The sequence below is a fragment of the Protopterus annectens genome, chromosome 12.part0 (genome assembly GCF_019279795.1).
Source record: "Protopterus annectens isolate FY-2018-M chromosome 12.part0, PAN1.0, whole genome shotgun sequence".
In the NCBI taxonomy this organism is placed as follows: Eukaryota; Metazoa; Chordata; order Ceratodontiformes; family Protopteridae; genus Protopterus; species Protopterus annectens.
Genome location: NC_056746.1, coordinates 413,928,221 through 413,954,720, shown reverse-complemented (window position 1 = coordinate 413,954,720; position 26,500 = coordinate 413,928,221). Strand labels below are relative to the sequence as shown.

Below are 26,500 nucleotides of genomic sequence, written 5' to 3'. Positions count from 1 at the left end.
TGGCTTTCTGCCTGAATTAGACAATCGTCCAGGTATGGGTATATTTCTTTGCCTGCAAAATGCAATGACTGGAGCTAGCCACTTTGTGAATACCTTGGGTGCAGTAGATAAGCCAAAGGGCAGTGCAGAGAACTGATAGTGCATGTAGCCTGCGTTGAAGCATAGGTATCTTCTGCAAGACTCCCTGAGAGGGATGTGCAGTTATGCTTCTTTTAAGTCTAGTGTTGCCAACCAGGCATCTTTGCCTAGCATAGGAAGCAGCTGGTGAAGAGTCAGCATCTAGAATTTTCGAATCACCAGAAAGATGTTTAGAGTAGAAAGGTCCAGGATAGGACGCCAAGAATGGTCTTTTCTGGGTACCAGAAAAAGTCTCGAATAGCAACCTTGTCCCTTTTCCTTTTCCGGTATCAGCTGAATAGCCCCCATGCTTAAGAGGGAGAGTACTTGATTTTGGGCCTCTACCTGCTGATTTGGGGGTAGATATGGCCACCTGCTTGGTGTTGGTAATGTGTGGAAGTAAAATCTGTATCCTTGGGACACTGTATTTAAAACCCATTTGTCCTGGGTAATGAGTTCCCAGTTTTTTGCCTGCAGACCAATCTTTACACCTAAAGGAGCATTCAGTTGGGAAGTGCTTGGAAGTTTTAAAAGCAAGTCATTGAGGCAGTTTTCCATAGGGGGGAGTCTTACTACTCCCAGATTTGGATGCGGAAACCCCCCCACTGCCTAGTCTTGTGCGTCTCCTGGGACTGAAACCTGGGGTTTCTGCTGTGTCTGGGTTTGGATTGAGAAGACCTAGAAGGGGCTGGAAAGGACCAATTCTTAGAGGGCCAATACCTACTAAATCTTGGAGGCTGAACTTGCAAGAAATATTTAACAGTTTGCATACATTTAGCTTTATCTTCCATCTTTTTAAGAACTTCCTCAGCTTTGTTGCCAAACAGGCGGTCCTGATTTAAGGGAGCATCCAACAGTTTAGCTTTAACATGATCAGGCAAAGATTGCTCCTTAAGCCAAGCATGCCTTCTGAGCACAGACCCAGAAACAGCAGCCCTGCAAGAGGCCTCTAATGAATCAAATACACATTGCAAAGTATGTTTTCCAAACTGTTCATCAGAATGCATTAAATCCTGTAATTCTTTGTTTTCAGCACAGCCAGGAATCAACATCATTTTCTGTTTAAGCAATCCAATAACATGTTGTTGATACTTCAACATATGAAACTGGCAGTTTAAAGCCCTAATGGCCAAGGTTGCAGAAGTGTAAACCTTCTTACCCCATCTATCCAGCATCCTGGAGTCTCTATCAGAAGGGATAGGATTTTTAGCAGTAGAAGCCTTAATGCCCTTGGGTCCCTGTGAAATAGTCTCTGGATCCGCAATAGGATTTTTAAAAAGGAACTTGTGTGAATCAGGAACCCTGTAATATCTGTCAGGTTTTCTGGGAGCAGGAGGCAAAGAATCAGTGGCTAAACTAGATTCTGAAAAGGCATCATCAACAATGACTAGTACAGGAGGTATAGTTAAAGGCCTATGCTGAGACAGGAGTAAGAAATCCCTAAGCCTCTTTTTTGAATCAGAAAAATCCTGGCTTTCCCCAGTGGAAATGCTCCCTTAGAATATGTAAGGTTTTACCAACAGAAAAATCCTCTGGAGGGGAAGCAGAGGGGAACAGAGTCCTCTGAATCAGAATCCTCATAAGTAGATAAGGGTAAATCCAGATCATCAGAAGAATCAGAAAAAATCCTGGTCAGAAGCTTCATAAACAACTTCAGTCCTAGGTCTCTTAGAAGGAGGTGGTTGGCTTCCCCTGATTAGAGTTATAAGATCTTCAGCCATTCTTATCATTTGTTTTTTAGGCATAGAGGCCTGAGCATGCGGCCTGGGCGTCGGTTTCTTAGGCATGGTTCTAGGTTTAGGCCTAAATGAAAAAGGAGGCATTGGTTTAATATGCAAGTTCGTAGGCCTGAATACACCCTCAGAAGCCGGTGCCTGCACAGCGGCTCCGGACCCATCCAAGGTAGAGACATTCACAGGTTCCACAGATGTAGCATCTTGTGGCATACTGGACTCCGAATGGGTCTCAGTAGAGGCCTGCAAATCAGAAGTAGCGGGTATAAGGGGCTGTGAAAGCGTCTCACTGAGTACCGGTGAACTGGTGACTGGCTTAGGAGAAGCATCATCGACAGCTTTGGCTCTAGGCGGCCTGTCTCTGTCTTTATCTTTGTTTTTTTTTTGGAATACTGGTAGTTGGATGGCTAACCAATGACATTTCTGGATAACTGAACAGAGAACCGAAATATTTAGAAGCGAAAATATACCGACGACGGATAGTGCACTGATTAAATAAGGCACAAAACCGACAGCAAGGTATGTCATGGTCAGGGCCTAGGCAAGGAATACAGTACGAATGAAAATCTTTGTGAGGTATTTGCTTTCCACAAGTAATGTAATTATTAACTTTTACTGACATCGGTAAGGAGCAAGAAAAAGTTTCCCCAACGGGGTACTTAGTTTTAGTTGAAGACTTCGGTTTTGAAACTCAAAAACAAAAATTTCAGGAGTTGGACAACCGACACTTGCGAACTGCTTCTGCTTCAGGCACCGCACGGCAAGAAAGACTGATGTAATGGCATCGGCTGCATATTTTATACCCCTGACGACCTGATGCCATGGAAGAAGGGACAGCAACCGATGCAGGACCCAAGACTTTGTTAATCAGGCCGACTTGAGGGCTACTGCAAGCAGATAACCCAAATATAATGACTGCAACAGTGAAATACGAAGAACATCAGGAAGGTGAATCACTACAAAGCGGTATGTTTGTAGAGCAACAGAAAGAACGCATTAGAAGATAAAGTGTAGTGGAAAATAAAGAGAGCAGAGGCCCATTAAGTAGGATTTAAGAAGTGAGATAGAAACAGACTGAGGTTACATATAAATGCATAGTAGATCCTGGGGGAGGGGGGCTTGAGTTGTGGGTAGGGTGGAAATTGTGACATCCTGGAACCATGGTGAGAAATCAGTCAAAAGAGGACAGATTACTGGTGAATGAAGGAAATGAGACAGAAGTGATGACACACAGGAAAATGTATTTAGATTGGTGGTGAACATATGTCTAACTAAGAAAAAGTGTGAGTAGAAGGATAACAACAGGGTTAGAGTTAGAATCTTTCAGGAGAAAGATGGGTGAGGAGGGAAACAAGCCATAGCAAGGGATAACAAAAGGAAAGTATGAATCAAATGCTGTGAGAGCAGGGATGTAGGAACATGATGTTGTACACCCACACATCTTTCTATCTTTTTTCTGTTTCTCCTTTCAGTCTGTTATATGCATTAAAAAATACTTAGCACTACTGTGGTCAGTAGTAGAGGTTCTACTCCTATATTATTCTATGAAGTAAATGACTTGTACTAATGGCAGGAAGGGGAAAGCATGGCCCATCAGAGACATGGGTAAAGTAACTATGTGAAGAGGAAGACACAACAATATCAGCACTGCCAGTCATTGCTAACAACATGTGCACCATTACACATTAATAATAGAAAATAAACAGGAGCTTAATATCATAAAGCTATATTTAAATTAGTAACAAGATTTTTGTAATCAATTATAACATTCTCTTAATATTTGTACATTATATGCTAGCTCTAAAGCAATTTAGTGTGTGAATTTTGCTGATGTTACAGCATACCCAAATCATGTTTCATCTCTTGAATTTATGTAAAAACATGCATGATACACACTTATGAGCATCTTATTTCACTTTCTAGATGGAGTATTTGGGTACCATGCTTAAAAGAACCCTGTTTGGTGAAATTCAGTTCAGCATCACAGATTTGTTCAATGATTGCTGTCATGTTACAATGTTATTGGGAGTAAGGATATTGTGACCTGGGAATTTAATTTTCCTACAATGCACTTCTTCGTCTTCTTTCGTCTTTAGGGGTCGCCACAGCGGATCATCTGTCCGCTCATGATTGGCAGTGGAGTTTTATGGTGTCGAGTTGCCAGCCCGGCACCCAACCTGCCACAGAAGGCACACACACACACTCACACCTAGGGCCAATTTAGAGTGTCCAATCCACCTACTGCATGTCTTTGGGATGTGGGAGGAAACCAGAGCACCCAGAGGAAACCCACACGACCACAGGGAGGACATGCAGACTCCACACAGAAGGCACCCCAGCCGAGAATCAAACCAGAGAACCTCTTGCTGTGAGGTGACAACACTAACCGCTGCACCACCGTGGCCGCCTTTTCCTACAATGCACTAATTTGAGATTTATATAAGTCCCCTCATGAAAGATAGCAGGGATTTCTACTCCTACTAGAAAATGTTTTTTAAACATTTGCCTATTTAGCTCCATTGTTGGTACTATGATTATTGGCCAATCTGGCACTGGCAAATAAATTTTGATTAGTCATTTTTGGAACGCTGCTGTTTTGAGAGCTTACAACCTTAACTATCTATGGACTTGTGGTGAAATAGATTCAGTATTTTACTTTTTCTTATCTTCTAACTTGTTCACAACAAGTAATTTGTTGCTGCAGGATACATCACACAGTGCAGTATTCAAAACACTGATGTGAAAGCCAATGCCTTTGATTATGCCCAACACTAGTTTTTATTTCCATGTCTTTACATGCAAACTATTTCAGCATGAGTCATTCATGTTTCTGTAATTTCATACTTTGTAGTAATTACAATGTTATATATGCTATCAGTAAATTATTACAGAATGAACCTGCAGATACTTAGAAACTTGTATTTTAAAATACATTTATGCATTCTTAAGAATATGGGAGGAAGCAATAGTGTTCCACATTAGGTACTTAGTTTTTCTTGGTCGATTCCCCAGTGATTAGTTCTGTTGGAAAATTGAAATACTGTGGCTCACAATAATGCCTTTACTCAAGTCTCTTCCATGTAAATAATTTTGACTAAACAGCATTATTGAATTGAGGTGATATTTACTGATATTTGCATTTATTGCTAAATGAAAGAGGATTCTACCACGAGGAGAAATACACGCAGGATAAGTACAGCAGGGAACTGAAGGTCAGAACTGATGAGAGCTAAAAAACTGCAATATTTTGGTGCTATATCAATTATATTACCTAAAATGTAAATGCACAACAAGTATCACCACCAAGGCAGGGGATCAGTTCTAACTTTTGATCACGGTCTTTATGGAGTCTCCACCTTCATTGTGTTTACATGTGACATGTGTGTATGCACATGCCAGTGCGCTTTGGCTACTTTCATTTCCTTCCACTTCCCAAAAGTTTTGCATTTCTCTTGCCCTTAAGTTCTTGCAGCATCTTAACTCATTTACCTGGTACATGAATTAAAAGCTCTGCAATCATTCTGCATGTTTACCACTCTGGATTGCACTTATTTCTTTCAGCAAAGCCTACTGCTAAAATGTATTATCATGCATCTCCTAAACTCACAACCTAAACCTTTCACTCTTATTCATCCCTTTGAAGGAATATATTTCAACTGAAAAATGGAACTCAGAAGTAAGTGCTGTTTCAAAAAGAAGCCATTAATGTAAGAAGAGTTAAATAGCTTTAGTAATGTGTATAAAGGACTGTAGTCATTGTTGACGTATATTGTTACCTGCCAGAACTCAAAGTGGTATCATGTCTGCTGTTCACTCATAATACATTGTGCTGTACTACATGATGGAAAATGCAAGATTACTTCAATGAAAATTATTCTAGTTTTAAAAAAAAAAAAGTACCTCCTCTTGTTGTTTAATAATAAAAGCTTCAATGTAGCTCCGCACATTGTCCTTGCAGACTTTTGACCTGTACTCGTTGTAAACGTTCTTCAGAATAACATGGAATTCCTTAATGTTCTCTATAACTTTCTTGTGATCAGACAGGAGGAATCCCAAAAATGGAAATATATTATAGAGCTGGAAAATAAATGCAATACATTATAAAGTAACTATAAGAATGCTGACTAAATTAGTCTTCTAGAAGTAGAACCCAATCTAGTAACATATGATCTACACGACTTGATATGGGTACTTTTAATTTGCCTTATATTTTGTCATCATACTGTTAAAATACATATCTTTTAGTTACAATTTTAGAAGCTGAGTTGCGTACATCTGTCCATCCATCCATTCATCCAGTTAACCTAACAGTAGAAGATTCCAGATAAAGGATCTGATGAAATCATATGCAGTGTGTGGAGCACCACCATACCTCTCAACTTGGAAACATCAAAAATCTGGACAAGGCCCATGAAAAATAGGTACAAATCTGTACTCTGATTAACATCTAATTTGCATACATAATTATGTAACCCCACCCACTTCAATGGAATTGTGGGATACCAACTTTCAAACATAACTGAAGAACAGGCAACCAAAATATGGCACCAGAGTCCTCCCTGCAGGCATTCCAATGTCCCATTACCTGGGTATTTCGCCCCATTTACCATAAACACTAATGTGTGCATACTGCTTTACTTCTAAAATGATTATCTGGATTTTATTTTTATAGCACAACAATGCACAAACACTAATAGACATCTGGTAAAAGCAATACTGTCTCACAATGAAAATAGACTTGGCATTAAAACTTGTCTGCCCTTGAAACTCACATTCATTGAAACAGCACTGAAACCCACACCACATCCAAAGAAAATGCATCTGACCAGTGGTGGATAAAGATTAAATTTGAGCTGCTTTGAAATAATTGGCCCCTTGCACACAAAGCAAGAAACATACATGCGTTCTTTTCTTTGATACACCTTACTGACTTTAAATTGTGTTCCTTATATAATATAGCACACTTGTTAGACAGAGCACATTTTAAATTGATTGTTTGAACATTTTCCATTAGACTGTACTGTAGGCAATAAAACAAAATGCATGAACCAATAACGACAAAACTGCCCAATTCAGAACATTTCCATCATAAAAGTCTACTTCCACACCCTCACTATAAATAGAATGACAGCAATGTAAGCCATAGGCATCAAACAATCTGGGAACCAAACACAATCATACCAAAAAAAAACGACTGGAGAACAGCAAACCAATCCAAACTTTAATGGTAGAACAAGTGACATACAAATAAAATTGTTAACCTAGGTTTCATCCTAACCTTAAGGACATCATTAGAACAATGATACTTGCCTGAACATTCCTTTAAATACTCACCCAATTAACCAATGTAAAACTTAAACTTAAAACCTTAAAGTAACATAACTAATTTGAATAACTAATACATACAACTACAAGTATACATAAAAGTTTAACATTTTCATGAAATTCATTCATTTAAAATGCATTAATATATTAATAAAATAAATTATACTATTTCCTACCTAATATATGTTAATATATGTTTTAATTTTAATATAGGAGCAATGTTAATGCTATCATTTATGCCAGGAAAATTTTGGGCATCTAACTTTAATTGCCATTTCAGCTCACAAGTATCTAAATGCACATCTAGTATCTTTCCCTGGATGTCTTGTTTAATCTGCTGAATAACACATTTAAAATTGTTCCCTGAAAATTCACCATTATGTCTAGCAAGGGCGTTAGTCAATCTAAGGTGTCTAATATCCAATATATGCTCATTCATTCACTCCCTAAAACACCTGGAAGTTTTTCCCTACAGAAAACACAGGACATGCTTCACATTTAGCTAAATAAACCACATTCTGAGTGTGGCAGTTGTAATGCCCCTGAATAGGAATAAAACAGTCATGAACCCTAATATGTTGCCCTGTTTCCATAATATACTTATAAGTACTACATCTCCCACACTTAAAATTGTTGGGATGAAACCTAGGTTAACAATTTTATTTGTATGTAACTTGTTCTACCATCAAAGCTTGGATTGGTTTGCTGTTCTCCAGTCGTTTTTCTTTGGTAAGCCATAGGTATCTTGCACAGCTTCTCGCACTTATTTTCAATTTCATTTTTTGGGGGGGGGGGCAAAAGGTCAAAAACCAGGGACACATTTTAAACATTGCTTGTATAATTTTGTAAATAACTAAAATAAAATGTTATGTTACCACCATGCATTTCATTAGTAAGTATTGAACCCAGGACCCTATGTAATACAGTCAGAGGAGCATACCACCATGCTAAATCAACAACTTCCTGAAAAATAGGAAGACTGAAACTTACTGGCTATCATTTAGTAAATTCATTTCTCACTTCTCACCACAGCTCTCAACTCTTAGTACAAAAAAACTGGGGGGAATCCAAATTCAGTTCTCACTATAGCTCTCAACTCTTAAGCACAAAAAACTTGGAGGAAATGGGAATCCAAATTCAGTTCTCACTATAGCTCTCAACTCTTAGCACAAAAAACTTGAGGGAATCCAAATTCAGTTCTCACTATAGCTCTCAACTCTTAGCACAAAGAAACCTGGGCAAAACTCTTGAGTGATGGTGGCTAGGGATGTTAGGCTCTTTTTATCCTATACTCAAGGTACAGGGTTTGAGCTTCAGTGTCTTTAGCCACCAGGTGTATTGAATGGGGGGCATACACGCATACACACACACACACACACACACACACACACACACACACACACACACACACACAAAAACACTCACATCCCATCCAACAAAATAAATGTTTAAGAAACTGAACATTCAAACAAATGATCCTGCAGCTCAATCTGCCATGCAAATGAATGCACAACAGAATAAATGGAAGATATAGATATAGTTCAGTTATTTCATACTCATGCTTAGATTTATCCATATAAATATCAAAACTGTTTTTCTAAATATCCACTCCCCTACCACTGAATGTGAATTCTTTTAATATTTTCCTGAAGAGAATTCCACTTATTTAACTACTCTGTTTATATATATATATATAAACATTGACCCATTTTGGTAAAAAAAAACTGATGTTGCATTCAGAGGGAGTCTTTGAACTCATAAGTCCTTTTTCTGAATTTTAGTTGTAGACATTCAGGAAGAAGGTAATAAATAATAGAGAAGAAAGCTGTAATGTTGTCACTCTTTAAATGCCTATTTGAGAACCAATAGATTAAGTAATGTGCAATTAATCTGTACATAGAGACTGTTACTAGATCCTCATTAAAATCTCTCATTTATATGGGGGGCACCATATCATAGGGTCATGCTTTAAGATATTCTTGATGTTGCTAATAAATGCTGGAATTAAGACTACAGGGTTTCTAGAAACCTCATAATAGAATATATATGATGCATAAACTGCCGGGATAGCTACTAATCAACACTAATTCCCAGTTCAGGGTATGATTCATCCATAAATGCATCCATCAAGTCACACACACACACACACACACACACACACACACACACACACACACACACACACACACACACACACACACACTTAGTTTCCTTACTTCATTCCCCACCGACAGAACTCGCCCTGTACTTCATTCTGTTCCCGCTTGTAATTGAGCAGCCAAATCCAGCCAGTCATCCCAAAAACAAGAGCCAGTTGTCCCAAACACAAGAGCCAGTTGCATTTGAGCACAGCCGAAGTACTTCATTCTATGTTGCAGCCGATAATCCCTGCAGCAGCCAGTAAATCTCCCGCTCGCATTTGAGCCTGGCCAGCCGGAAATGCGTGAGCTCCTTGAGCTCAATTCTGACAGGCTGGTAGACTGAGCTGATGTAATCGCGCAGGCTGGAAATCCCTGAGGGAGCTGATGTCATCGCGTACGTGATGATGTCAGCTCCAGCCGCGAAAACTTAAAAACAAAGAGAAAAATATCGGAAATGAAGGGGTGTCACTCGGGAATCGTGGCACCCCTTCATTTGAACCCCAAAACTCAGTAAAAAACAAGTAATTTGGCATGGTTGAGAGGTCTGAGCACCACAACTGTGCTCCAAATTTGAGAAAAAGGTAAGCTTATTAAGTGCACGCCTAACATAAGATTTGATATTAACAGCATTTATAGGTGTGTAACAAAAGCTTGTTAAGGATACCCATGCACTGTTAAGACTGGGCTTTGAACTATGGAATAAAACCAGACAGAAGAGTAGCAGAAGGTAAAACAACTTTTAAAAGCTGCTAGAACTTCACTGTGCCACTTTGAAAGTGTGGCAGTATGAAGTGTCTAACAGCTTTTAAAGATGTTAGTTTTCAGCAGGAAATTTCTTATCTGGCTCTCGACTGTCTCTGATTTTGCAGAATATTCCTGATTTTGCTTTATATTTCTCCCTGTCCCTCATATTTTCTTTTTTATTTTCTGCTAAATTACTGAAGATTATAGACAGTCAGTAATGGCAGACATTAGAGTTTTATACTTCTCGTTCATAAACTGCATGTTGATGCAAAACTTGTTGTTCTATTAACATAAGTAAATTAAAGCAATATTTAAAAACTGTCCCTAACTTTAATCCTTTGTCATGCCATTATTTTTGGATTTGTCCAGAATTCTTAAGCAAAGAAGTTGCTTCCTGACAGCTCTAAGTGCTATACTGACTTGGATAGCCAGTATAATATTTTGTGATTCTATACTTTCGTTTTTTTTTAATAACTGGTAATACATAGAGCAGATAAAGCTCCATGGATTGCAAAGGATTATGATCGTGTCTCTGATCATAACATGTTATTATGTAGTTTCGACAAGAATGCCATGATTCATTTCTCGAGCTTTGCTCTCAATGTGAATTTCTTACTATTCATGTCTTTAAACACATAATAAGCTGGTTATAATCAAAGACTCAAATATGATCCTCTATATCTGGTACACTCTGTAGAAACACTTTTATTTATTTACACACAGTGCATAGTCAGCAGATTATTTCACCAAAGCTACTACAATTCCTCTAAAACCTATGCATTTATTCTGTTATTAATTTGGCAAATTGATGCAAATATATATATATATATATATATATATATATATATATATATTAATATATATATATATATATATATATAAACAAATGATCTGTAGATCTCATTTACTTATTGCTTTGCTTACTGGGCAAGTGTCTGGTCCTTGGATCCTTTTCAGCCATGACCTAGTTATCATGGTAAAAATATATAAAAAATGCCAAGTGCCATGTTGGTAAGTACAGAGAATATACAGGTACACAGCTACATACATTAAATATGTTATTTCTTGGCTATGCTGTTTACAATATTGTGACAGTTTACAAAGGTAGGAAATAAGGAAAAGTATAAAATAAACAATATACTAATTTCTGTTATGCATGTTGTACTAGATTTCTTTAGTCTGTCCCTATGCCTTCATACTAAACATACGTCCATGGTCCCAATACTTTCTCAAATAAGTTTCAACTGTTACACTCCTTTACTTCAAGTATAACAAGTTTGTCTCTCAGTTGCCGTATATCACTGTATTTTGTCTGGTATTATAAAATTTATAATTCCAATTTTCTGATTTCCAATGATTTTTCTATCTTCTGTGAATTTTTATACTATTGTTATGACGCTTCTCATGTATAAATATGTTTTATATTTTGCACTCTATGCATGATATGTTTTTTTGCATACTATTGTTTAGACACTTCTTATGTAAAAAGATGTTTTATTTTGTACTCTATGTAAGTTTTCTGGAGCTTTTCTCCCTGGACCTCCACTGAAAATGGGTTTTCTTGGCCCAGTGGACTTTCCCGGTAAACAAATGTCAATAAATAAATAAATTCTGTAATTAAGTGTTTCAAGAGTGTCCATTGAACACTCTCTATTTTATATATATATATATATATATATATATATATATATATATATATATATATATAAATAAACAATATAATAATTTAAGTAAGCGTAATATATATATATATATATATATATATATATATATATATATATATACACACACACACATATATATATACACACACATATATATATATATATATATATATATATATATATATATATATATATATAAAATACAGAAACAATATAATAATTTCTGTAATTAAGTGTCTTATCAGTGTCCATGGAATACTCTCTATACTTAACTCAGAAGCCAAAGCTTCGAACAATCTCCAGATGGACATTAGTCTGATATCGAACATTCACTTGTTTAAACACTCACTAAAACACTTTCTCACCCATTCCTGAATTTGTACTTGCATCACAACAGGCTGAAATATCATTGTTTTTCTTCTACTGGCTATCCTCCCCTCTTTCTCTTCCTCTCATCTCCTCTCAAATTCCTATCTCTCTTCCCATCTTCTATAATGTCCACTAACCCCTCCACCTCTTGTTAATAATGACTTAATCCACAAAGCCTAATTTTAGCCCTCTTATGTAAACAAACAAGCCCTCACACAGTAAAAGTTGTAGACACAATAATGCTAACCAACTACTTACAGAAAACTGTAAATACTTATGAATGTAAATATTGTACTGTTGTTTCTACTGTCACCTCATTTGTGTGTATGCTGTCTCTACTATCATCACACTTATATTACACATTGTGTATTATTGCACATGCATTAAATGTCCTGTTATTGGAGCTTTTCTCCCTGGGCTTCCTCTGGAAATAGGTTCTATACTCAGTAGGACTTTCCTGGTAAACGAATATCAAATAAATTAAAAAATATATATTGCAGCTTGGCTGCATACAAATTAGCATGTCCCTTTAACAGTGTATAGGCCTGCTATATACAGATTTACATGAGGTATCACACGCAGACATATACATATGTCACAATCATTGTTACAGTTATTTCAGTGACTGTGACTAGGAGCATATGAGAGGAATTTGCATGCATCACCGTTTGTCTATAAAGCACAAATAAAATTATGCAATCTTAAGGTGTTCTAGTAGCTTTCTTTCTAAAACAGGATATTGAATTTTCTTTCTAATCTCCTTGGATAGGGGGATCCATTTGGCTGGTGTTACTTTTAAGAACCTTCTTTCACCTATCGCTTTCGTGGAAATTCATTCTTTGGAAGGTAAGAGACTTGTCATTTTCACTCCAAGGGTCATATACTCATACATATACTGCCAGTTGTTATGTCTAAATAAATACATGTTCATTCATTACAATATGAAGTTGAATAAACTGACCTGATGGGAGATATTCACATACATAGAATAGCGGAGGTACAAATTCATCCACTGCAGTCTGTAAAATTAGTTAATCACAGCATGCAAACTATAAACCATTAAGAAGCTTGAACCTTATTTTACAGTAGACACAAACTACTTGTAACTGATGACACCTGTTCAAACCTTAGAGAGAGTACAAGTAATAAAGCCAGACTATCACCAGGGTGAATAAACACTTCCAAATTTAATAAAACACAAATATAATCCACATAATATAAGATAAGCGCTTTTGGGTACAAGCCCTTCATCAGATGACAAAACACTAAAAACAACTCAGTTTTAAACAAGTACTAACCAATCAGAATTCAATATTGCACCCTCCTTCTTTTCAATGCTGGTTTTAACGGTACCACTCCATTGAGTCAAGGGGCTCCATCAGCCACTAATTCAATAATCCATTTCATTGCACTCTGTATGATTAACCATATCCCCTCCCCTAATATGACTATACATGATTTGTAAAACCGTAAATCTAAAATTACGATCAGAATTCTTACACATGTGCTGATAAAAGTGCATTGTGCTAATTTTTTAACCTAATGGATGACATGTGACCAAGAATCCTATCCATCAACATACAGTTCGTCTTACCTATATAAAATAAGGTGCAGTCTTGACATTTAGCTAAATAAACCACATTCCGTGTTCTACTATCCGCATAACCATTGAAATGGTATTCTTTTCCCGTTATAGGGTGTGTAAAGTGTATACTTTCTGCAATATGCGGGCATGCTTTACATTGTCTACATTTAAAAGTCTCTTTACGGTGAGATAATTGTCTATTGCCTTGGGTCCCGTAACTTTCATGGCAAAGTAAGTCGTTTAAGTTCTTATTCCTTATAAACCCAAATGATGGGCTATGCCCTACTATATTGCCTATCTTTTCATCAGTTAGTAACACTTTACAGTTTCATTTTATTATTTCACACACTCCCCTAAAGTTGCTACTATAGGTTAACATCACCCGAATGTCATCACCCCTATTACTAGATGTATCATTATTCCTGGTTTCAGGGTCCCCTTGCTGCTTTCGAGCAGAGAACCAGGATTTTGCTCTACCCCTTCTAATCTGTTTACTACAATTTATTATTCCATTAACCTTATCTTTACTGTAACCCCTCTTGCATAGGTTGTCTTCTAAATTCACAATCTCCCGTTCAAACTGTGCATCATCTGTACATATCTGGGAGATTCTATCAACCTGGCCCCTTACCAAACTATTAAATGTGCATCTGGGGTACATACTGTTATAGGCCAGTAGGCTATTCTTCCAGCAGGTCTTCTGAAACAGGGAAGTATGTATATTGCCCCCACCATTCCTCATTAATTACACATCCAAATAATCTATTTGTTGTCTGGATGAATTAATGATAAATTTAAGAAAATTAGTACTGGATTCCAAATATCCAACAAATTGTTCCAATTCAGGAGAGTCACCTCTCCATAAAAGAAAAATGTCATCCACAGGCCTTACATAAAAGCACAATGATTCCTTCCAATTGTGATCAGATTATAAAACCGCTGTATTCTCCCAATGTGCCAGAACAAGGTTCGCATATGTGTTAGCACAAGGTGTGCCCATTGCAATCCCATTTCTGATGATAGAAATTATTCTGGCACATACAAATATTATTTTCTAATGTCAGCCTAAGTAGTTCACATATTGTCTTTTTCTTGTTAATATCATATGCATTTATATTCGACAAAATGGCGTCAGTAGCACTCGTACCATATTCATTACTTATAACTGTAAATAATCCCTGACGTCTAATGTAACCATCATATCATCCATGCAGTCACCCATTGTTAGGTACTCATGCAGCAATGTTAATAAATGCCCCGTATCTTTTAATATACTGGGAAAGTTTTTTAAAAACTGTCTTAAGAGTACATTCTATCGAAATCGACATATTTTCTGTGACACAACCCCTTCCGGAGACTATATATCTCATTGGAGTGTTAAAGAGATCTTTACGCACCTTAGGAAGTGCTTTAAAGAAAGGTATCACAGGATGTTCAATCCACAGAAACCTAAATGTTCCCTCATTCAATAATTCTGCTTGCTTTAACTTATCTAATTTGCATCTCACATTAGATATAATATTTTGTACTATTAATGGTGACAAATGTAGAAAAGTATGACTAACTTGTATTAATGCATGGACTTGATCTTGGTAAAAGTGTTTATTCATCACAACGATTGGATCTCCCTTATCAGCTGGTTTTAGCACAATTCTATTATCTTGCTTCAGCGTATCAAGAGCTTTTTTTCTGATCTGCTATTAAATTATAATATTTCTTATTACGTTCATCATCCAAATAAGGTTTTATTTCTTCCTCACACATTGTTATAAAAGTATTAATTATAGGGTGCATAGGTGGTATAAAAACACTAGATTGCCTCAAAACAGAGTTACCAGAAATTCCCACATCGCCAAACAAGTTTCTTGCATCCCCAAACATATTTTTTAATGCCACATTCCTACCAAACTGCATTAAATCAAAACCTCACTGAACACAAAGCCAACACTGGGGATAAAAGTCAAACCCTTATTTAAAACATATAGTCGCTCCTTTGATAATACATAATCAGATGTATTAAATATAATATTGTCACAGTCACAAATTATATGTATATTCACAAATTCTTGGCGTCCTTGGGATTCAAATGGTTCATCTTCTGATCCATCTTCTTTTTCACTGGCACAGGTAAAGAAGGAAAAGGAAGCACAATTCTCTTCTCCGGTGCTGCGTGCTTGTGCTGTACACCTAATCGTAAATTCTCATTTTCCATATTGGTGCTCACTCTCAACATGCTCATCATGTCAGCTGACTCTTCTCTCACTCGTACATTGGTCAATGTCATCCCCGACATGCTTGGCTTCTCCCTGGTTGCCATGGCGATGTTGCACTCAGTAGATACAGCTCCCAACTCATCCGTCTCAGGTGCAACATGAACCCCCTGAATTCTCTCTATTCAGCAAGGGTAAACTAAAGCCATGTGAAAATGTGGCCTTGTATAAAGTCCTGGCAATCTCTGATGATTTTCTTGGTCTTTACTTGTTGTAATTTGGCATCAAATACGGAAGCAGTGCAAAAAACTTCTTCCAGCCCACTGGCATAATGTTCATCTCTGAACTCAGTCTCTATCCCACTCTGTGAGGATTCTATTTGTTTTAACAGTGAATTCTCTTGTGGTGAAAAAAACTCTAGTAGTAACTGCATATAGGAAAAACTCGTCTCCAAATTAATGTGCTGCCATTACGTTAATAGTTCTGGATAGGTCTCGCCCTGTGTGGGCATAACACTTGAAGGCCCCTCAGGACTATTTTATACTGCAAACATGCCTCCAAATGATGCCTTTGTCACTGTAAACATTTTAACTGATCATAATTTTAGATTTATGGTTTTACAAATCATGTATAGTCATATTAGGGGAGGGGATATGGTTAGCCATACAGAGCTCAATGAAATTAAATAGATTATTGAATTAGCAGCTGATACAGCCCCTGGAGTCAATGGAGTGGTACCGGTACCTTTAAAACCAGAACTGAAAAAAAGGAGGGTAAAATATTGAATTCTAATTGGTTAGTACTTGTTTAAAACTGAATTGTTTTTAGTGTTTTGTCATCTGATGAAGGGCTTGGACCCGAAAGTGCTTATCTTATGCTATGTGGATTTTGTGCTTTATTAAATACAGAAGTGTTTATTCAGCCTGGTGGTAGTCTGCCATTTTACTTGTACTTCAGCATTTGTGGGCAGTAAATCTTTGGTAGGAGACTTTTAGTTTTTTTTTTTGAGTGTTGTATTTAAACCTTAGAGAGAGGAAGACAGAGAGTGAGAAAGAGGGATTACAAGAAAATTAGAGCACTACTCCAGTTGAAAACAGGCCCAGGACATTTTTAATAGTTTCATGGATGGTTACTAGGTTATCGGTCCAAGAGCCATTTTAAGATTAGCCAAGTTCACCCTAAATTTACCAAAATATTGCTGACGTGTCAATACCTCAAAGAATTTTATGGTTATAATATTGGTTTGAACAATTCAAGTGTTCACAGGCTGTCACTGTCCATTAGGGATATAGGTGCCAAACCAGGGTTAAATTTGCAATTTCCCATCCACTGGTCAAAGTTACATTTCAATATGGTTAGGGATGAATTTTGATTCACATGGATGGGAAGCCTGTTCTAGAGAAGGGCTAATCTTTGAGACACATACCTGTCCCTTCAATATGTCCTGTTTATGTTGCAGATGTTGTTTAGGTCTTTAGAACAGGTATTTCTGATGCTGTTTGTTTTGTGGATGTTCAACAAATCCATCAGCATGGGATCAGAGGATAATACTTTGGAGGCTAGCCACAGATCACTGCATAGCAGTCTGTAGGAGTTTGAATACAGGGATAGAGCTTTGAGACGCTTCACATAGGACTTATTATTGCACCCTGTATTGATTTTGTGAGGAACCCTAATGGTCTCTTAAACTGTTACAAATGCCTGGTCAGGTACATGCTGAAGAGTGCAATGTACGCCATGATTAGTCTAATGAGAGTAGAGTACAGTTGAACAATGACCTTCTTGGACCTGGATGCTATGCCCTTACAAGCGGTGTAATGTAAAATGATTTTTTCACGGGGTCAAAGGTCAAGTTATTGTCAACATGGTTTCCCCAATCCTTGACCAATAGGGATGTATTATCAGTGTAGTAATTTATGGAGGGTGAGGGTGAATGTCTTTCCAAAGGGCAATATTATTCAAGTATCATTGATATGCATTTTTTACACTGATTTTTAGTCCATAGTTTTGGCACTAGCTGTTTTTCTGTGTCAGGCCCTCTTCAAGAGTATGTGTGTCTTTAAGGGATTCAGTCACTGCTCCTAGTTTAGCCAGAGGTCTTTGATGTTGCCTTGACTTCAGAGAAGTAGATGCCAAAAAGGAGAGGCCCCAGAACCAATCCCTGTGGGACTCCACTAGTGACCGCCCTCATTGTGGAGGTGGATTCCCCTATCCTAACTTCTTATGTCCAATCAGTGAGCCAGCTGATTATCCATCACGTGGCACATGGGTTTATGTCAAAATTTTGTAAGTTTATTTACAATGCCCCAGTGAGCTATTGTGTCGAAAACCTTGGCCAGGTTGAGGTAGGCAGTGTACACTGTTTTGTCCTCATCCATAGCTTTAGTGACCTCCTCAAAGACCCTCCTCAAAGACGCCCATCAGGTTAAGCAAGCATAACTTGCCTTTGACAAAACTGGATAGGGTCCAGTGTATGTAAATTTCATATGTCACTGTTTATCAGATCCATGGCCTTGCATGTTAGACTAGTCAGACCTATGGGTCTGCAATTTCCTGGGTCCATGGAAGGTCCCCCTTTGTGAAGAAGGACAACTCCATCTGTTGGCATGAAACCTGTCTGGAAGCTATAGAGATTCTAGTGGGCCTGCCAGGTTATGTTTCATACTATTCAGGAGGCATCCTGTGTATCATCAGGGCCCACTGAAGCAGTACTCATGGCCTTAGACAGTATAGTGAAGACTTGGTTCCTATTGAAAGTTTGTGAAAAATGGTGGGGGTATTTTGTGGGGGGTGACTGGGGATGATAGAGGAGTAGAACTGGAGCTAAAATTACTGGCCAGCAGACTTTCTGTGTACTCTAACTCCATATAGGTGGATCCATTAATCATTAGTTTGTCATATTGTTAGGTGTTGCCTTTAAGGTTGTGAACATAACTGAAGACAGCCTTATGGTTGTTGTTAGCTTGGAAGGTTATTTTTTTCTGAAAGCTGACTTTGGTGGACTTGATTAATCCCCTAAGTTGCTTGTTCAGATTGATGAGAAAGTATCTACCATAATGGACAATGTCCTTCCTGTTTTTGGACATGATCTTCTTTCTTTTGTTATAACACCTATTTATTCAGGGTTTTCATCAGGGTGAATTCGGAGGATGTTCTATGTTTATTCCGGGTTGGTACAGCTGTCTCTGTGCAGCTATTTACATGAATGTGCAGGGCTTCTGTGAACAATTCCACATAGGAACCTGTGTTCTTCAGGTTGGGAGGGGCTTGGAATTTTGCTGGACTTCACTTAGTAGGAGGTAATTAGCCTTGGAATATTTTTGAAATTTATTGGGGTTAGCCGAGCTACAAGGCTTTATGTGTATTTCAAATTTGGCAGCTTTGTGGTCCAACCTAACCAATAAGAACATTACACTAGGAGGAGTGCATCATTTGCTCATGTTCATGAAGACCTGGTCAAGGATACTTGCACCCTTCGTGGGCGTGCAGACTAGCTGTTCCCGGGAGTCTGAGTTAACAAAGTCCAGGAATCTCTGGACCTGCATGTTTGAGGTCAAGTATGATTCAGAGTTTATTTTAGGGTAGTTAAAGTCACTCATGAATATTGTATTGGGTTAAATGGGAACTGTCTCTAGTATGTTCTAGTACATGGTATAGGCTACTTCTGTCATGGAGGAGGTCAGTGGCTTGCAAGGTCATGCTATGGGACTTTCCTTATGGTATGCTGGATGTGGATATGCTTAAGTGTGTCATACTGTTTGACCAGTATTGAGGTATATTTACGTTGACCAGTATTCAGGTGCATTCATGTTTGATGTAAAGTGAGACTCCTCCACCTTTCGACTCTACCTGTGCAGTAGCTGGTCTAAATGAGTGTAAAGCAATTATAGTCTTGCACTGCTAGGGTGCTCTCTGTGGATGCAAACTAGGTCTTGGTAATTGGACAGTTGTCTATATTCTCTGGCATAAGGAGAACTTGCAAGGAGTGGAGTTTCCTGTTTACACTCCTGGGATTGAGGAGTAACTCCTTTAGTTATTCTGAGTTGGTTTAGCTATGTTTGTAAGTTTAACATGCTTGCACTGCCTAAAATGGACACTATGGGGTTGGGCAAGGTTTTTATTCAAACATCTAGGGGGAACACGTACAGAACATCCTTGGCAAAGCAGAGTGGTCTGACTACCATATATTCCCAGGCAGACAAATATTGTATCCCCTTGGAGTGACACCAAAAACTAATGCAGTTGCTAAACTCAATTATCTTCTGTAGGTACAGTGACATTATCCTTGGTGAGGGTGTAATGCTGCTCACTGCTAAGCTCATACTAGCCTGTGATGCATAGTCTGCAAGCTCTATCATGCGTCTCTTAGTATAGTCCAAAGATATATGTCTCAGGTCATTTACATCCACATGGACTATGACAGTCATACTGGTACCTGTAATGCAATGAGCACATGTGCAATCTGGTGGATGCAGGCCTTGATAGGGAGCTGATTGTGACTCCCTTCTTGCTCAGTCTGATGAGTGGGACATGTGCATCTCACAATAAAATTTCCTGTGATTAAATTATTGTGTTGTATGGTGGTTTGCGTTATAGGTTTAGAAGTTGAGTCACCTTGTGATGGCCCTGTATGTGTCGTGGTGCATGTTGTGTTAGCAGAATGCTCTACAGGTTGCTGTGGATACTTGTTTTGTGTCATACATATGGGAGCTTTTTAATGTTTTGGAAGATTACAGTTAAGCTCATGTGAGTATGTGCCTGGTCCACACTATGTGTAGTAGGTGTAGTGTGTGTGTTACTGACATCCTGTTTGGTGGTGTTTATGTTCCTAATTGACAGCCTTGTCTTCACTAACATTGTATGGCTAAATCTCTTACATACTGCACAGTTTGCTTTAGCATTAGGGGGTCAACACATTGCCTCAGAAAGCCCAAATCCATCAAGATGGCTGCACAGATAGTAGGACACTGCAAATCTATGGTTATAGATCCTTAATTTGTGCTTTATTTCTTCTGGATGGTACAAGAGGAATTAATGGTTGGCTACTAGGCTGTTACTTGTTCTTGCTGGGCTGTGCTCCCCAACACGGAAACCAGTTGCTCTTTGTGCAACTAGGTACTGGGGAGATTTCTGAGATAGTCTTTTATAGTGAAATTTTAATTCAAAGTGTTTACAACTATACAGGACAATGCCACCTCGCACATTTAAGATAAACTAAAATCTAAATAAATAAATCAATAAACTCACTGTTTTAGCACTAAAAACAGTGTAACCAGATTCAGTACACTAAATATTAAGTAATTCTTATCAACGGTCTCATAGGCTGGTGAATATCTTTAGTTGAGTAACTTTACAAAATTGCATTTATAAGTTTACTGTCAGCAGTCAATAAATGGGCAGAGGGAAGGAATTATGCTGCCAAATTATTGTAAAGGGAATTTTAGAACATTTAGCAGACTTGAACTAATCAGAAGATGTATGTTAATGAATCTGATGCATTATTCATAAAGCATTTTTTTTTCAGAATGCCATTCCAGCTGTATCCTATTATCCCCTTAACCTGCCATTTGCAATTTCCTTGTTCTAGTCTATGGGGCACAGACTTCCTGAGGCAATAACAAGATCCGGTGCTGTTGGGTAAAGTTACAGTTTGTCTCAATTTTTTTTTTGCAGGACAGTTCACATTTGCACATTTGTATTATATTAAAAATGCAAATGTCCTACGTTTTGGGGAATAAAAACTACCCCCAGGATTCACAAAGCTCAGTGCAAGAAGAGTGGTTCATGTCCGTTTAGAATAGCAGAGCGCCTTGCATATGCATGAAGGCATGCTGCTATTTAATTTAAATGGTCATGAACCAGGAGCGAGCGCAGGGGGCGTGTCTCAGCAGTGCCTGCACATGTAACACACCCCCTTTGCTCAAAAAGTGCCGTACGGCACTTTGTGATACAGATGAGTGTCACGGTATAAAATATTAGAGTCTGGCTCTAATATTATATAGTAAATGAGTGTCTGCAGACACAGAAATGTATGTAGCTAACATTTCAGTGTCCATGGACACTGAAAAAACAAATAAAACAAAACACAAACACCTAGAAGGCAGCAGCCTTCAAGTGCACACCTCCAAATGTATGCACTCTTACCCTACACATGCATGGAAGCAGTAGGGCAAGAGAAAAGTAATAAAAATTAAACAAAATGTTTTTTTTTTCATCAAATAAATCCGAAATTTAAGCGGTGCACTGCTTGCTTGCAGTGCGTGCCACTATGCTTAGCCTGGCTGAAATCTTGAAAATGATAGACAAGTGCTACTGTGATATAAAATGTCATCAAGCTGCTGTAGAGTATTGGGACTGCCATGGTTTAGCATATAGAACATGCTTGGTTCGAATCCCCACTCTGCCAAATTATTTAATAAACTTTTAAGGAATTTGAATGATAGATGTCAAGCATATGGCTCACGTATAGGACAGTACGGGTGGGAATATATAAAATATAAATGTAAAAAATAATTTATAAATTTAATGAAAAAAATAGATTTAAGCAATGGTTTGCTATACCGGCTTTCAGCTGTGCTTACCTGGTTTAAGCATTGCTATGCAGGCTTGAGTGGAGTTAAGCATAGCTCAGCATATTAAAACTGGCCAATCAAGAAAAAGTGCAGGAAAACTGCCCTATTTAAACTGCGCAGGCAGGATTACACCCATAACCATTTGGGATTGCTCACAGCAGGACCAAAATGTCTGGTGTCGATGAAGGTGTTCGCTTCCGAGCACAATGCTGGGGCATCCAGGAGTCCAAGGTCATGGTTGGGCTCCTAGTAAAAAACTATGATGGCAGGCTGCTGCAGGGCCACTACCAGGGCTCACAGTACAAAGCGGAGGCCATGGACCAGCTTGCACGCAATTTCACCAGTGCTACTGGCATACCCTGGACTGGTGAGCAGGTACGTCACCACCATAATGACCTGAAGTGGAGGAGGGGTGCACTCTTGGACCAGTGGATCCAAGAAGCCCGAGCACAAGATGTCCCACCTGTCTGTAAGTATGCAGTCTTATCTCTAACTAAATATGGAAAAAGTTCAACTTGTGACTGTGCAGGTGTGATTAATGTGTAATGTCTCCCTATACAGCTGCTACAGAGAGGTCCCAGAATGTTGAGGCTCATGCCCAGCAACTGGCCTGGCTACATCGGCAGTATGGTGAGTACAGAATACCCCCTAGTATTAGCAGTCAGAAATCAAAATTATAGTAATGGTAGTACTGCCTGTATATATAACTGTGCTGTAAAAGTCAGGAATAAATGTATGTGTCAGGCTGCCAGCATTAAAATGGAGTATTGCCAGCTACTGTGTAATACAGATGTCAGTAGCAAACAAGCTACAATATGCAGGAGAGGAATATTAGAATATGTATGAGTGTGACTGAGTGAACCTGCCAAGAAAGTGCCATGTCAGGGCTACTGTAACAGTTAGAAATGAAAAGCATTCCCCTGTGCAGATCATGCAGGAATGGTAATTGTGGATTTCTGAGTTGTACACAGATATGTATGTCAAAACTAATAAAGGTGATCCTAAACACTGGTGTGTGTCATCTTACTTGTACCTGAAAAATAGAAATGTGTATGTCCTGCAGAATGCATTAACTGAGGTGAACTGAGTTAGCACTGCTTGTCTGCATACTTTAGAATGGGCATGTCAAATAACTGAAAAAAGCAACAGTACACATTGCCAATAGAATGTGTTTTACTTGTTTGTCTGCCAGCAGTGTCTTGTGTTAACAATCGTATGTACAGTGAATGTACTGAAAAATGTATAAGGCTAACAGGTGCAGAGTTAAAACCTACACTGTGTACTCAAGAATCTAAATTGCAGTATGTAATTGTAAAACAGTCAAATGTGCAATCCAGCTACTGTGAACATGTTTCACAAAAATGACACCAATATCTGTTGTGTATGCATAATTTGTACTGAAAATGGGAAATAAATAATGCAACATGTCCTAATAAAAGTACTGTGCACAAAAATATGTACTAGATAGAAATGTCACAAGCAAAACACAACACCTCTCCAGTAGCTCAGTCTGATAAAGACTAAACCTGTAGTTCAGTTTTGCACACACACCACGGTTCAAATCCAGGGACCGCCACTAACATCTCAGTCTGGTTCTACAGTTGTAAACCAGAATCTGAATAGAAAAAGTAATGTACTGCAACACATAACATTTTCCATACAGAGCACACAGGTAAAGAAATCTGAATAGAAATACTACTATGATGTGTATAACTATGAAAGGTGAAGAATTGCTGTGTTGATCAGTCCCAGTCCTACAAATAGATGCAATCTAGACATCCACACTCTGCAGACTGGCCCAGACAAGCCCGTCAAGTGTCACGCTGTCACGGATAATTTCCCCAGTCGCCAAGAAACCTGCACACAGAGAATGTCACAGTAGATGTATGTGAAAGGCACAACACACACTCCAGGGCCTGCAACTAATATGTGAATCTGAAATATGCGTAGAAACAACAATGTAATGTGCACACAGTTCATCTGCACAGGGCCCACAGGTAAAGAAATTGGTATAGAAACAGGTCTGATATGTTTAACTAAAATAAGAGTAGAATTGCTCTGTTGATATCTACAACTGTTGTAGCAGCCCCATGGCCCAGGTAGACTAAGTGTGGTCAGAATGTAGACTAGTGAATAGTAGTGTACTGACAAATATACTTGATAGTAGTTGTCAATTGAATCTGTTCCCTTCCCCCACCACTCAACTGATCCAACCATCACACTGAAGCCAACATGGGTATGTTCCTAAACAAACCTCTACTGTTGGGACCGTTGTTCCATTTGGCTTATCATTGTTTAAACTGTGTGCATACTAATATTCCCTGTTGAATAATCATTTTATTGCCTGCCTGACATCACTAACTGGCATGCTGTTGCAACCCTGAATGCCATTCCATATATGCATGGGTTCTGTTTGCTATGGCACTGTTATAATTGCACTGTGTTTGTTAAATGGGAATATCCATGCATGCTACTTTGACTAATGTTGTAATGTGTTGTGCATGACTAACCAATATTCATTGTTAATTTCCACACCACTGCATATATGGGAAGGCAGATCCCAGCAGATCAGCCTCTCCCACCTCACCTGGCCGAGGCACTGAGTCCCAGCATGTCTGGGACCCAACCCAGACCTCCCTCATCTGCTGGTCCTGCAAAACCCTCGGGTGGAATTACTGCTAGGCGTGGTGAGGATGTTGTCACCAGGACAAGGTCTGTGGCATGGTGCGCAGTGTCCTCCAGATGGAGCTGGATGACCACCTGTGCCAGGTGGAGGGCAGGCTTGCATAGCTAGAGGGACAGGTGGCCCCTCCAGCCCATACCCCAGCACAGCCACCTTCGGGCTGTGAAGGAGTAGTGGTGACTGCCATCGGGTGGAGACATCAGTGCCAATACTACCATCTGGGGGGCTCATGAGCCTTGGATTCCCAACCACCCTCCCCCACAAGGTGTTTACCCCCCATGTGTCATACACCACCCGTCTGCTGTCTTGTCTGTCTGCAAATGCAACATCTCCTATCAAACCTCCCTCACCACACTTACCTATAATCCTTCCTTAACATCCCACTCTCACCTTAAAAAAAAAAGGGCATCTGTAGCAGAAAAAAATCACGTCCCATACATAGCTCTGAATTTCGCCCAGAGACATGTACCCATCACACAATCTAACCTTACCAATCATCCATATTGTATGATGCCCACACACCTCCCTGTAGGGTGTGAGGCTCTAAATTCTAAACTGTCCACATTGAAAGCAGATGTTGCTGCCCAAGAAATGCAGAGCTATGGTCCTTTCCTACATCCATCCTGCAGATCTCTACCTAATTCTCCTCTTGTTTGTCCCCCTGCTTGCCCCAATTTCACCACTTTCCTATCTCCCTTTTTTCTTTTCTTTCTTTGAAAGTAGCACGCTGTAAGCGGGCATAAGCTAAGCTAAGCTCACGTAAGCGTCGCTTAGCTCCACACAAATCCACTTACAACTGCTTTAAAGTGCCTTAATCACTCTGTCTCCAACAGCCCCTGTTCTGCTCAGCAACAAAATAATCAGCCTTTGCAAGTCTCAAACCAAGGGCCCTGCACACTATAGCCAAAGTGAGTTACCACTAAGCCATTTCAGATACAAATAAATTTGATGTTTTCTCAAGCATATCATCCAGCACAGTCATTCAACAGTAGGGAAAATATATGCAGATGTATGTATGTATGTGTGTGTGTGTATATATATATATATATATATATATATATATATATATATATATATATATATGTATGTATATATACACACACACACACACATCTATATAAATATATATATATATATATATATATATATATATATATATATATATATATATATATGTGTGTGTGTGTGTATTGTGTTTGCACATTGGATACAAACTCTGAACCTCTCACTGCAAAACATCTGACCAAAGGCACTGTTAATGGGGGTGAAGGGACCCAAAATAAGTACCTCTTGTAATTATTGATATCACCCCCTCCTCCACAGCTGAACAGATCTACTTTGAAACACAATAACCAAC

General features: G+C 38.6%; 1 protein-coding gene across 3 annotated transcripts in view; it reads right to left on the bottom strand.

Annotated features, from left to right (window-relative positions):
- LOC122816618 (cytochrome P450 2K6-like) overlaps positions 1-26,500 on the bottom strand; it is a 659,285-nt gene that overhangs the window by 204,544 nt on the left and 428,241 nt on the right. For all 3 annotated transcript variants that reach the window (XM_044089529.1, XM_044089527.1, XM_044089526.1), the window contains one exon: positions 5,751-5,927. In XM_044089529.1, the coding sequence (XP_043945464.1) occupies positions 5,751-5,927 (177 nt within the window). The remainder of the gene's footprint in view (positions 1-5,750; positions 5,928-26,500) is intronic.